Source organism: Mangifera indica, chromosome 3 (genome assembly GCF_011075055.1).
Source record: "Mangifera indica cultivar Alphonso chromosome 3, CATAS_Mindica_2.1, whole genome shotgun sequence".
Classification (NCBI taxonomy): Eukaryota; Viridiplantae; Streptophyta; class Magnoliopsida; order Sapindales; family Anacardiaceae; genus Mangifera; species Mangifera indica.
In genome coordinates, this window is record NC_058139.1 from 21,825,869 (window position 1) to 21,840,281 (window position 14,413).

The 14,413-nt window shown below is 31.6% G+C and overlaps 2 protein-coding genes across 2 annotated transcripts in view; both read left to right on the top strand.

Moving 5' to 3' along the window:
• Positions 1–4,490: 4,490 nt before the first annotated feature.
• Positions 4,491–11,685, top strand: LOC123211637 (probable disease resistance protein At4g27220). Its single transcript, XM_044630429.1, has 5 exons — positions 4,491–8,218; positions 8,305–8,802; positions 8,972–9,514; positions 10,303–11,061; positions 11,677–11,685. The coding sequence occupies exons 1-5, from the start codon at positions 5,366–5,368 to the stop codon at positions 11,683–11,685; spliced, it is 4,662 nt and encodes a 1,553-aa protein (XP_044486364.1). The 5' UTR covers positions 4,491–5,365.
• A 911-nt stretch (positions 11,686–12,596) lies between these two features.
• LOC123210164 overlaps positions 12,597–14,413 on the top strand; it is a 71,211-nt gene continuing 69,394 nt past the window's right edge. Inside the window, exons 1-3 of the mRNA XM_044628396.1 lie at positions 12,597–13,210; positions 13,321–13,761; positions 13,882–14,376. Coding sequence (XP_044484331.1) covers positions 12,686–13,210; positions 13,321–13,761; positions 13,882–14,376 — 1,461 coding nt within the window. The 5' untranslated portion in view covers positions 12,597–12,685. The remainder of the gene's footprint in view (positions 13,211–13,320; positions 13,762–13,881; positions 14,377–14,413) is intronic.

The following is a 14,413-nucleotide window of genomic DNA, read 5'->3' on the forward strand; positions in this document are numbered from 1 at the left end:
TTCAATCAATCAAGACTTGTGGTTAGCCTAATTTAGGTTAAGGGTAGGCCCAACTGATTAGAACTTTTAATCAATCTAATTTCGATAAAGAATAAAACTAATTATTGATTCAAACATAAAGTTAATCCATTAGTTATGCAAAATAAAAACAATAAAATTATATATACATTTTTTGTACATATATAAATATATTATCATATGATTAAGTGATTTTAAATTAATAATTGATTTATATTCAATCATATGATCCCTGTGTGTAAATATTTTATGTACAAAAAATGTGTACTGGACGATGAACCCAATTTCTCCTTCAACACCTGTCTCCATGGCAACGTGTCAAAACTCTTCCGAGTTTACTAGTCTCTATACCCCCTTCCTTGTGTCACCAGTAATTCTAAGTTCTAATCAACTTTACAGATCAAACGCTCAAGATGAACCAACAAGAGCCCGTCCAATACGACGACATATTCAACGTCTCTGGGGACCTGCTGCTGCTATGCAAAATGAGAAAGCAAGTCTTCTTGGTCACTGTGACGTCACTGATATGGCTGGAGAAGAAGGCGTCACTGTTACTGAAACCCCACATGCCTGGTGCTCGAATAATCACTGAATCATTTGGTGGACAGGTAAAATACTTCAACTTATGCTTTAATTTATTGGTCTTTTGTGAATAATCCTGCTATATTAGTGTAGACTGTTGAACAATATGTACGAGTCGAGTTGATTCGGGTGGCCCTGTTCTCTTCTTATTGTTGTTTGGGAAATTAATTAAATTACCCGAGCTTGAGGGGTGAAAAAAATTTGCCCAAACTTTTTAAAATATTTTATAATTTGTATAATTTAATTAATAAGTAATATTATGTATACCCATTTTAAATACACAAATAAATAAATATATATATATATATATATATATATATATCATTATGTAATTAAATATTATTTTTTAAAATTTAAAAATCATCAAATCATATAATAATACATATTTTATATATTAAAAATAAATTCCTATAGTTTTATTGTTTATTTACTTGTTTTGGGTTGAAGAGGTTTGTTTTATAAGATTCAAATTATTTGAAGAGATTTGTTTTGGGTTAAAATTTACCTTAAATTATAAAAATGTTTTATATAAATTTGAAGAATTTTAGTATTGAACCTATGAAATAAATATCTTATAACAAAGTGTTTAGTGTTTAAATTTTTTTAATTTTTTTTTAAGACAATAAATTTTTTAATTTTAGGATAAATTTGAGTTCATCTTATGTCAAGATAATGAAAAATATGTGAAATTTATGATGGATATGTTATAAGTTTTATGTTAAACAAACGAAGTTGCTGAATAGGAAGAAAAATATAAGGTGACCTGTGGGTATTGCGATCACACCCAGCACGCTCATAAAAATTTACTTCCAGCGAGTCTTATGGGTAACACCACCCCACAAACACCACCCCCCGAAAATTGTTTTTTCCCTTAATTTCATATTTTCCCTTTTTTTTATTGCAACCGCTCTCCAAATCTTTGGAACTTCATATTTACAACCCCACTTTTCAATGATTTGGATCTCCTTTTAATGATCTTCTTCCTCCATTTCTAACCCTTTCTCGAGATCGACTCATGTCAACTTAGTTTTTTCTCTTTTCTCTCTCACTCTTGATGCCATTACGACATAACATTTCACTTGTCTCTTACCATTTATCGTCAAACATTTCTGTCTTTTTTTATTTTCATTGTTTCATAGGATTATGATTCAATTTCGAATTATATTATAATGTTATATATTATACAACATTTTGTTAATAGTATTAATTCGGTTTCACAATTCTTCATATCTTATCATGATCTTATGTGTTTCATAATCATTTCTCCTACTATGCACATGTTTCATATAATAATAAAACTATGTGTACCATTTTGGATATACAAATATATAAACATTTATAAATATTCTTATATGAATGAATGATTTTGAATTAAGGATAAAGTAACACTCAATCATGTAATGTCATATATAAGTGTATACATAATTATATATCTAAAATAAGTACACATAATATTGCTCTTCATACAATTCCTTTTTATAAGATGAATAGGTAATATTACAATTTTATATGTTATATTTAAATTTAAATTCAAAATTAATTTTTTATTTTGTTTTATTAAAGATAGGATAATTCATTAATCCTGATTCGGACACAATCGTCTTGGCATTAGATCATTATTTTATTTGAACGAATTGAATTTAAATTTTAGCTCAAGATTAGCTTCTCATCGATGTCGTCACAGTTAAGCTCACCTCACCAATGGTTCTTCTTCTTCTTTAAATATTATTTTTCTTTTATAATGTTTCTTCTTTGCAACTCTTTTTCATTTTTGGTATCATTGTTTATCAACAGAGAGAATCAAGCTTGATTTAAAATGGCCGTTTTGAATATAAGCGGAGCTTGCTAACCTTTTTTTTATTTTTATTTGGTCTTGGATAATCTCTCCTTAATCTCTCGTAGGCTTATGCTGACCCAGGTTGAGTCTGAAAAATAAAGTTATAGCCCTTTCTAATCAGGCCTATTCTCATCTTAAGCTTTGACATTCCCAGCCCAGCCCAACAAAACTTCTAGCTCTATCTTCTCTCTGCCGTTCCCGATGATATCCCAACTCGCATTCATAGATGGAACATAGCAGTTTCTCCGCAATTTCCGGCGGCGTGCATTCCCCCAAAAACCTTCGTCAGACGACAAATCACATGTGTCAGTGGCTGCCTATACCCACAAACATAACCGCATTGAGAAGAAACCGATCCGTCGTTTTTAAAGCCATCGAAGAAAGCCGAGAAAGCTCGGATAAATCGGACACTGCTGCTGATGCGAAATCTGAAACGGTTGGCTGGTCAAGTGCGGAGTTGAGCGAGTTGGGATCGGACATAAAGAAGGTTTTGCAATAGAGGAAAGAGGAGAAAGCGGGGGATTTGTTGAGTGGAGTTTCGCTCAACTTTCGCTCTTTATTTAAAATAGTTTTTTGTCCGTTTTTAATCATTGAAAGACGATCTATCAAATTAACATGTTCCCACACATTATTATTAAGAGTTTTATGATATTTGTTTAATATTTTATTATTAAAATTAAAAAAATTATATTAAAAATATATTAAATTATTAGATATAAATTATTATTATATTTGATAAAATTTAATAAAAATAAATAGACATAAATAATTGTTCTATTTTATTAGAGATAATAAAAAAATATTAATAAATTATTTTAATTAAATATTTTTTAGTATAATTATTTTAAAATATTTTTTATATTACTCATCATATTAATTGAAAATAAAGTTACATTTTTTTCTAAAAAATTAATAAATAAGAATATAATTATAATAAAATCAAGATTATCTTGATAATCTTTTAATATTTGAGGTAAGAGTGATAATCAGATTATCGTTTATGTTTTCTATCACATCACCATTCGTAATAAAATATTACTTTAATTTTTTATTAATAACAAATTAAACAAGAAAGATAATGTAAATAATAAAAAATAGATTATTAAGATAATTTTTATTGGATAGAACCAAATAATCTCTTAGAGTTTTATGACTTTTGTCCTAAGAGGATTCTTTAAAATTTCAATCATACTATTGTGGTATAAGAAACTATATAGACTTAAATAAAACTGAGTACATATAAAATAATTGAATAATTTTAAATTAAAGGTATATAAAAATTAGTTGGATGAGAGTAGGTTTTCGTTTTTTATTAAAAAATTGAATAGTTCTTGTTTCATGTTATTATGAAATTCTAATAGACCCAAAACCTAGTTTGAAAGCACTAAATAGTACCAAAGCACTTTACTTAAAGACCATTTTTTAGAAATCATGAGTAAACAAAATGATGACATCAAACTCCTCGTTTACTTGATTTATTGATTATACGGTTAGTTATTAAATTAGTGATTCTCTTGTTTGATATGATTGGTGCGACCACAAAAGAGTAGTTTGACTCAACTTAAGACGATTTTTTGGAAAACGTAAGTAAACAAAATGATGGGGTTGATTTGTTTAAGAACAAAAATAACATTATTTTGTCTTAGTGTTACTAACTTGAACACCAAATCCAAGCTGAAATCGTAACTCTCTCCAATGTTAGCAACAAATACAATGGTAATAATATCTTCTTTGTCCACCAATGAATTCGAATAGAAGTTTAGTTTAAAAGTTTAATTCAAATACCTCTCTAACGATATTACTTATTTCACTGATAATACCTAATAATGTTATTTATTTTGTTAATAATATTATTAATCTTATTAACAACCTTCAACTAGTTTAAATTTAAACTTAAACTAATCATTTAAAATTCAAACCGAATTTGATTAGACTCATATTCAAACACGGCAACCACTCAAATCCAGTCTATAAAGTAGTGGTCATTCTTTATTATATTTACGTAACAAAATTTATTGTTTTATTAATTAATTAATCCTGCATTATGGAGATGGTGGACGCCAGTTGTGAGAAAAGTTGGGCATATTTGTCTTTGTCTGGATGTTTCAAAGTAGCTTAATGGAAACATCATTGTTTTTGATGTGGTAATTAATAATATTACCAAGACTTGGGCGTTGAATCTTCCATCTCTTCAGCTTCTTCATTCCTACACAATCATTAATGCTTTCTTTCTTACCTGCAAACAAGCAAAGCAAACACTCTGTAGTCTGTGCTGTGGTGCTTCAAAACTTACCTCTACTTCTCAGAGAAACATACTGATCGAGCCATCAAGCTCTACTTGTACTTGTTCTAAACCTTCCCTTATGATTTCTTTCTTTTAATTGTCTGTTGTTTCAAATTACTTTTCTATAATTTTCCTTACCCCTGTTTTAACTATCAATTCTCTATCTTTTTATTAGAGCTGTTTTTACTCAGTATCAATAAATTTCTTACGATTAAAAAAAAAAAAATTTAGCAGTATCGTCAACTTCAAGCTAGACTATGTTCATTGAGGGTTGCTCTTAAAAACTTTGATTTTTATAGTTGTTTGTTGTGTGTGCGTGTGTGTGTGTGTTTTTTTTTTTTGTTTCCTGAGAACGCTTAGAAGTTTCATTCTTTATCTTTTCTGTTTCTTTTTGTTTCACTGTTTTCATTATTGAGTTATCGATTAGCCTTGCTTTTATGTTCAGTATTCTCTCTGCAAAACTAGATTTTGTTCGTTAAGCTTTTCTCTTAAATATTTGCTGAAATATTTTGTTATATAATGTTGTCCACTTCTTTTTCTTTCCTTTCCCTTGCCTCCTAAGCACCCTTTACTTGTGGCTTTACTTGAGAAGGAAAAAAAAAAAAAAGAGAGAGAGTGTGTGTGTGTTCAAGTGTTTATATGCAATGGCTGAAGAAATAGCTATCAGTACTGCTGCGGGACTTGCATCGAATGCTACAGAGTCGGTATGTGATTTGCTTAAACAGCAGATATCGTATGTGTTCAAGTACCAGAGCTACATCAATGACCTCAAAAAACAAGTTGAGGATCTCAGAAATAAAAGAGAAACAGTAGAAAAACCTGTAGAGTCGGCTGAAAGACAGGGGAAAGAGATTTATAAAGCTGTAAAGAAATGGCTGAGTGATGTAGATGAGTTCACTGAAAGGGTAGAAAAGGCCATCATTGAGGATGAGGATGAAGCAAACAAGGGCGGCTGTTTAAAAGTGGGGGCATGTCCTAATTTGATTCAACGTTACAAGCTTGGAAAGCAAGCAATGAAAGCCACAATGGATGGTGCCGATTTGCTGGGGAAAGGCAATTTTAGTTGTGTTTCCTACCGTCCTGCTCTACAGAGGACAGAATCCATGTATGTTAGAGACTATGAGGCGTTTGATTCTAGACAGCAAGCTTTTCGGGAAATTATGGAGGCATTGCAGGATGTTAACCTTAACATGATTGGGGTATATGGGATGGGAGGTGTGGGCAAAACCACACTGGTCAAAAAAGTAGCTTGGGAAGCAAAGGAAAACAAGTTATTTGATGAGGTGGTGATCGCTGAGGCAACACAAACCCCAGACTACAAAAAAATTCAAGAAAAACTTGCTTATGAGTTAGGCCTTGAATTTAGGCAGGAGGGCGAATATCAGAGAACTGATCTACTACGTGACAAGATAAAGAAGCAGAAGAATTTACTAATAATTTTAGATAATATTTGGACAAAACTTGACTTGGATAAAATTGGAATTCCTTTTGGTGGTGTTGGGAGAGAAAAAGATGAGAGGATCAGGCCGTGCACAAAAGTTGACTCGGATGCAATTGGAATTCCTCTCGGTGATGTTGAGGGAGAAAAATATGAAAAGATCAGGCCTTGCACAATATTGTTAACTTCTAGAAATCGGGATTTACTAAGCAAAGATATGAAGACTCAGAAGGACATATTCATTGGTCCTCTATCTAATGGAGATGCGTGGAATATGTTTCACAAGATTGTGGGTGATGCTGCTGAAAGCTCTGATTTTCGTCCTGTAGCAGATGAGATTGTTAAGAAATGTGATGGTTTACCGGTAGCAATTTCACTAATTGCAAATGCATTGAAAAATGAGAGTCTTCATGCCTGGGACGATGCCTTGGCTCAACTAAAAAGGTCTAATCCAAGACATATTCTAGGTATGAATGAAACTTTGTATTCTATGACAGAGCTGAGTTACGAATTTCTGAAAAATGAGGAAGCTAAATCATTATTTCTTCTTTGTGCTCTCTACAATGCTGGTGATAGTGTGTTTATTGATGACCTATTAAGATATAGCATGGGTTGGAATTTGTTTGAAGACGTTTATACGTTGGAAGAAGGAAGGAATAGATTGCACAGGTTGATAGATCATCTCAAAGCTTCTTCTTTATTGCTGGATGGTACCTATGACAATACAGTTAAAATGCATGACATTATTCATGCTGTTGCTGTATCGATTGCATCAGCAGAGAAGTTGATGTTTAATATTCAAAATGTCACTGACTTGAAAGAAGTGTTGGGGGAGAGAATATCAAAAGATTCAACTGCTATATCTTTGCCCTATAGAAATATCAATGATGATCTTCCTGAACGGTTAGGATATCCAAAACTGAAGTTGTTCTTCCTATTTGGTAAAAATCGCTCTCCACAAATTGCAGATGCTTTTTTCGAAAAGACGAAAGAACTTAGAGTTTTAAGTCTCCACGAATTGCGACTCTTGCCATTACCTTCATCCATATCTTTCCTAAAAAACCTTCAAACATTGTTTTTGAAATCATGCATTTTAGAGGATATAAGAATACTCGGAGAGCTAAGTAAATTAGTAATTCTTAGCTTGGTCGAGTCTAATATTGAAGAGTTGCCTATAGAAATTGGACAATTGACTCGGTTGAAGTTGTTAGATTTGAGCAATTGTTTAAACCTTAAATACATTGCCACAAATGTCATCTCCTCCTTGTCTCAATTACAAGAATTATATATGGGCAATAGCTTTGTTGAATGGGAAGTTGAAGGAGTCGGTAATGAAGGACGAAGAAATGCAAGTCTTGAAGAGTTGAAGTGGTTGTCTAACCTAACAACTTTACATCTTCATATTCAGGATGCTCGAGTTATGTCACAAGACTTGTTCTTCAAGAAACTGAAGAGTTTTAAAATAGTTATAGGAGATAAATGGAAGTGGTCTATTAAATTTGACCTTTCAACTTCAAGAATGTTGAAACTCAAGATCGATGATAGTATTCATTTGGGGCATGGGGTCAAAAGTTTGTTGAAGATAGCCGAAGATCTCTTTCTAGAAGGAACGAGTGGTGTTAGAAATGTCATTTATGAACTCAGAGTGGATGGTTTTCCACATTTAAAGCATCTGCATGTACAAGATGATCTTGAGCTTTTATATATCATTAGCTCAGTTGCTTGGAAACTAGTCTTTCCCAACTTGGAGTCTTTGATTCTTGGTAATTTGATTAAACTAGAGAATATATGTCATGGTCAACTCAATGTAGGGTCTTTTAGAAAATTAAGGATCATAAAAATAGAAAAATGTGATAAATTGGAGTATCTCTTTGCATTCTTCATAGCAGAAAACCTTGTGCAACTACAAGAAATTGAAGTGACTGATTGTAAGAACCTAAAAGAGATTTTTGGTGAAGGTGATGAAATTGAAACAAATAATCAGACTGAGCTCAATCAGTTGTATTCTCTAACATTACAACGTCTGCCCAAATTCATAAGGATCAGTTCTGACATGAGGGTATGCTTTGCATTTTTATCTCTCATTTTATTTTGAAGTAGAAAGAATTATTCTTATTAGTTTATGAAAAAAATTGTTTTTTACAGGTTGTCTTTCCAAGATTGGAGAACTTGAAAGTATGTTCAATTAATTTTGAGAATACATGCATTTATCAACCTCTAGCAATGTTTCATTATAGTCAATGCCTAAAAAGCTTAATTGTGGAGGACTGTAATGACTTGAAATTTTTGTTTTCATCCTCTATGGTGAAAAGTCTAAATCAACTCCAAGAGCTTTTGATAAGCAATTGTAAGTCAATGGAAGTAATAATTGACTTAGAAGGAGTACAAAAAGAGGAAAAGATAGTCGATATGAGTTTTCCTAAACTATTGTACATGAAGCTCAAAGTTCTTCCAAAACTCACAAGTTTTGGTGCAGGAAATTTGATTGAATTCCCTTTCTTAAAAGAACTTCACATTGAGCATTGCCATAATTTGAAGACATTCTTCTGCAAATCTTTTTATCCAGAAACAGAGGGAAAAGCTAAGGAAGAGGTGAACTCCGAAAATGACTTTATTAACGTAAACCCACTCTTCGATGAAAAGGTAATTTAGTTAATTCTTTATAATAAAAAACAATGTTGCCTATTACCTTCAAAATGCTTTTAGGTTTTGAGAGCAGTCCAACCTGACACAATATTTGGATAGCATTCTCATTGTGAGCTTGTGGCTATTTTTATACAAGAATATTAACATCATGAATTGTTTGTTGCAGGTTGCTTTTCCAAGTTTGGAGAAGATGGTGCTCTTGCACTTGGATAACTTGGAGCTGATATGGCAAAAACAAAAACTCCATGTGGATTCCTTTTGCAAACTAAAAGTAGTGAGAGTTGAATCGTGTGAAAAGTTGTTAACTATTGTTCCATCTGATACTCAAGGACATCTCACCTTTCACAATTTGGAGATATTGGAAGTTAATAATTGTTGGAGTATGAAAAGTCTCTTTCCAGTTTCTACCGCTACTTGTCTCATGCAACTTAAAGAGCTACTGATATACTCTTGTGGGTTGGAGAAAATTGTTTCTGAGGAAGAAGTTAATGGGGCCCCAATATTTTTGTTTCCACAATTAACCTTCATCCACCTTCTAAATTTAGAGGAACTGAAATGTTTCTACCCGCGGTTGCATGCAGTAGAGTGGCCAATGTTAAGAATTTTGGGTGTGCATAATTGCAGGAACATAAATTTATACGCTTCTGAATTTCCTAGCTTTCAAGCCATAGATGGGGAGAGGCAGCCTGCCCTTTTTTTGTTAGAAAAGGTATGATTTCAATTTCATGGAAACCCACTCATAAATAAAACATCTTTACATTATCCAGATTGATTTGATCATCATCCCTTTTATTAGAGGTTGCACTTTTTAGTATTATTGGTGTACAACTAAGTATCCAACACAAAAGACAAGTCTAATAGGTGGAGGAACTCTTCAAGACCTTCCATCAGCCAATTGATGTTAGATAACTACTGGGCCTAAAGATATACTACACCAACTCAAAATCAAGATTTGAATTAGGCATCAATGAATTTTAATTTCCGATTCATAAGAATTTGTTTTTCTCTATAAATCTGTTGAGTTGATATATATTAATCGTCTGAATATTTCAGTTGCAAGATTTTATTCAATTTGTTGATTAAAAATTCTTGTTCATTTATGTACTTCTTGTTTAAGGTCTATTTACTCCGTAAGATATTTATTTAATTAATAATTTAAAATACATAAATAAATAGTGAGCTGGAGAAAGTTAATGAGTAATATGAGTTTCACTAATTATAAACCAATTTCCCTTTTTTTTTTTGTATTAAAATTTGGCTCTTAATAGTGGATAGGACTTTTGCCTTGTATGATTCCGTTTACAGCAATGTAATTTACATTATCTCCAGATTATAGATCTGGTTATATATTTTTTTACTTGCTTATTTGACGTTATATAACATGTGACACTTGTACCATTTATATAAAAAAATCCTAGTTATTTATTTGTGCATTGCGGTGCACTCGTTGATGACTTAATGCTCACACCTACTTATTTACTTGTTCATAATTTTTAGGTCATACCAAATTTGGAACTGTTGGGATTAGACGTACATGACTTCAAATTGACATTCCTACACTCTGAAATAGTTGAGAGCTTTGGCAAGCTTAGAGGACTTTGGCTGTCTTATTTTGATGATGAATTTGTTGCTTCTTTGATCGATTTCCTTAAAAAATTAAATTGTTTGGAGTTACTTAATTTTGTCAATTGTAGTGTCAAAGAGCTATTCCCCTATGAACAAGGACATATATGGAAACAAGATTTTCTAGGGAACACATTTCTTCCAAATCTTCAAATACTACAAGTATTTAGATGTCATTGTTTGACAATTCTAATGTCATCTGCAATGCCTTTCAAAAATCTTAAAACTCTAGAGGTAGACAGTTGCGATGGATTAGCTAAGGTACTAACAAGTGAAGCAACCAAAACTCTAGTCAATCTCACAACAGTGAGAATAAGAGAGTGCAAGCTATTGATAGAGGTAATAGCACACAAGGGAGACAAAGAAGAAGAGATTGTTTTTGGCCAATTGAAAGTTTTGGAGCTTCACTGTTTATCAAGCCTTGCATTCTTCTGCTCAGCCAATTATTCCTTCAAATTCCCCTGTTTGGAGCAAGTTATTGTGAGTCAATGCCCAAAATTGAATGTCTTTTCGCAAGGAGTTTTAAGCACACCGTTGTTAAAGAAAGTACAACTGACTGAGCCAAGTGATGATGTAGAATATTATTGGAATGATGATCTCAATTCTACCATTCAACAAATGTTTACAAATATGGTACTTACTCTTCCACTAAACATTTGTTTTTTTCTCCTTTTACAACATTGCTATTAATAAATATATTTTAAATGTTAGTACTAACAGACATGTTGGTTAGAACTCAATAATAATATTACTAATAATAAAGAAAATATAAGATTTGAATAAAATATTTAATTAAGATAAGATTTTTGTGATTATGATATGATATTTAAGATTAGGATAAAATATTCGATTTGACAAAGGTAAAATAAGGAGAAATGATTGTATTGAGAGGATGGGGAATATTGTTATTAGGTAAAAATAGAGGTGTTAACATATTTTATTTTAATATTATTAAAATTCACATTAGGTCCCCATCAGTTTGTAATATTAATTGGAATATTAAGTACATTATAATTTTGATTTTATTGGAGAGATTAATGCAATGTTGGCAAAGTCGTAACTACAGGAGCATTATGCCATTAATCTCAATCTACTGATGACATATACAAATCAATTACAGACTAAGCAAGTTTGAAAAAGTTAGAAAGATGTTTGTTCAATTTTTTTGATAAGTTGGTTTTTGAACCATTACTTTTTGTTTGATCGGATTCTGGTTTTTCTCAAACTGTTCTAAATCTGCCATTATAGCTTGGTTAAATTTTTATGAGAACTACTTGTAACTCCACAATGTATTTTTTTGAAAACCCAGTTTCAATGTATATTTAGATAGTCAATTGCATGCAAAAAGAATATTACAATTCTATACAATTTATTCATTTTCTTGTTAATATATATATTCACGGCCACATAGTTGCTATTTTCTTTGCTGCTTGTCCAATTAGTGGCAGCATAGGATCAAGTCTTATCAATGGTCTTTCTTGTCCAACTTTGAGGTGGTCCTATATAACAATGAGGGACACAAATTAAAACTATAAAAATAAAGAGATTAATTAAAATAGGGAAAAAAATTGCCCTCTAAATGTTTTTATACAAACTTTTGATATAGTTAATTTTTTTAACGAATTCATCGTTTATTTTAATAATACCTTTTTTCTTTGTTACTATTGATTTTTTGTATTTCCTTTTTTTTGTTACTATTGATTAATATTATATATTCATGGATATTTGGTGATAATTTAAAATTCTGCACTGTTTCTCAATTTGTTGCTACCACATATTCACATATATATATATCGCTTATATTCTTATCTTCCTGTCTAGTAAGTTGCAGCACAAGAATTCAAAACTTTCATGGTATTCATGTCTAAGTTTTGCATGGTATTCACATCTAAGTTCTAATTTTAACCTCATTAGCATGTTTCTTAAAATATATGTTAAAGACCACCTTCATAAAGGTTTTATATTATTAATTTCATAAAGATATTTTTATTGCAAGAATGTGAAACGTGCTGATTAATGGTTAAGGCATTATTGTCAATATTCAATTTTATAATTTCATCAAACATGAATATGAATTCTTATATTTAACATTATGTAACTTTCTTTGCTTTGACTCTTAAAAATCAAAATCTTTATTGTAGTTTGTTAAAAATAAATTAATTTTTGGTTTTTATAGGTTGGCTTCCGTAACTTTGAACATTTGACACTCTCTGAATTCCCTGACATAAAAGAAAAATTATGGAATGACCAGTTGCCAATGGACATATTTTTGAATTTGAAGTCGTTAGTGATGGATAAATTTTCAGATATATCAAGTGGTATTCCACCGAATGTGTTATGGTACTTCAAAAATCTGGAAATTTTAGAGGTAAAATGTTGTGAGTCACTAGAACAAGTTTTTGATTTGGAGGTAAATCATCAAGAAATTTTGGGCTTAAAGAAATTCAGATCATTGAAAATTGACAATTGTAACAGCTTGAAATATATATTGACTCCATCTGTACTATTGCACCTTGTTCAACTCCAAGAGATAGAAGTGAAAAATTGTGCTTTGATAGAAGAAATCATCAAAAGTGAAGGGGAGAAAGATGCGGGAAGTGATAAAATTATAATCCCTCTATTGAACTCTATCATGTTTAAGTCATTGCCTAACTTGACAAGCTTCTATTCGGGAAGTAAAATTTTGGAATTTCCTCCCTTACAAACTATTATTGTTAAGGACTGTGAAAAGATCTACATGAAGGAGCTTAGTATTCATTTTTCATCACTTTCCACTGTTAAGGTAAGTTTGTTTTGATTCTTTTTGCACCGATATGTTTAATCAAATAAATTTGCTTACTTAGGAAACAAAATGATTTTTTTTTTCTAAAAAGAAAAATTATATTCCTGCAGGTTGTATTACCCAGCTTGGAAACATCTTCTTGCTTCCTGAATTTAACAATCTTGGTTATCGATGGCTTTGGTCATTTGCAATATCTATTCCCAACTTCTATGGTGAAAAGTCTTTTCAAACTGAGGAAGCTTAAGATATCTAATTGTATGTTAATGGAAAGAGTAATAGATGAAGATGAAGGGAGAACAGAAATGATGTTGTTTCCTAAACTGTACCAGCTGAAGCTTAGAGATCTTCCGAAACTGACAACTTTCTGCAACTCCACAGCAAATTCTGTTGAAATGTCTTCCTTATTCAGACTATGGATTGATAATTGCCCTGGTATCGAAACATTCATCTCCAATTATGTATGTGGTGATATGACATTATCAAGCAAAGAACCTGAAGGAATGAGTGCAAAGGAGAACTCTACTCACGTGCCATCTCTTTTTGATCAGAAGGTGATCCTTCCCATTAATTTTTTTTTTTAAATTTTTTTCTCGTTCATCATTTACTCTTTATAAGTTTTAAAGTTACTAATATTGGATGTTTATGTTACAATTGTAACTTGTAATCTTCAGGTAAAACTACCTAGTTTGGAGAGATTGCAAATCAGCTATGCTGATCAGCTGGTAAAATTATGGAACAATCAGGTCTCCATGGATTCCTTCAATAAATTAAATCGCTTGTTTGTACAATTTTGTAAAAATCTTGCAAGTGTTTTTCCATCTAACATGCTTTGGAAGCACCAGCAACTGGAGTTCTTGGAAGTACAAAATTGTGATTCAGTTGAGGAGATATTTGAAGCTCTCGAGAAAGGGTCCACAATGATGGAGGAAATTGTTGCCAAGGGGAAAGCAGTCCCCAGGTTTGTATTCTCCAAATTAACCCGCCTGTCTCTGGAGATTCTGCCAAGTCTCAAGAGTTTCTACCCAGATATGCATATTTCAGAATGGCCAATTTTGGAAGATTTGAAGGTATATGGTTGTAATAATGTGGAGATCCTTGCTTCAGAATTATTGATCATCCCAGGAAGTGATGGAGACAGTCAACAACCACTGTTCTTTGTTTACGAGGTATTAACCAAGTCTATAATTTAACAAGTACCAAATT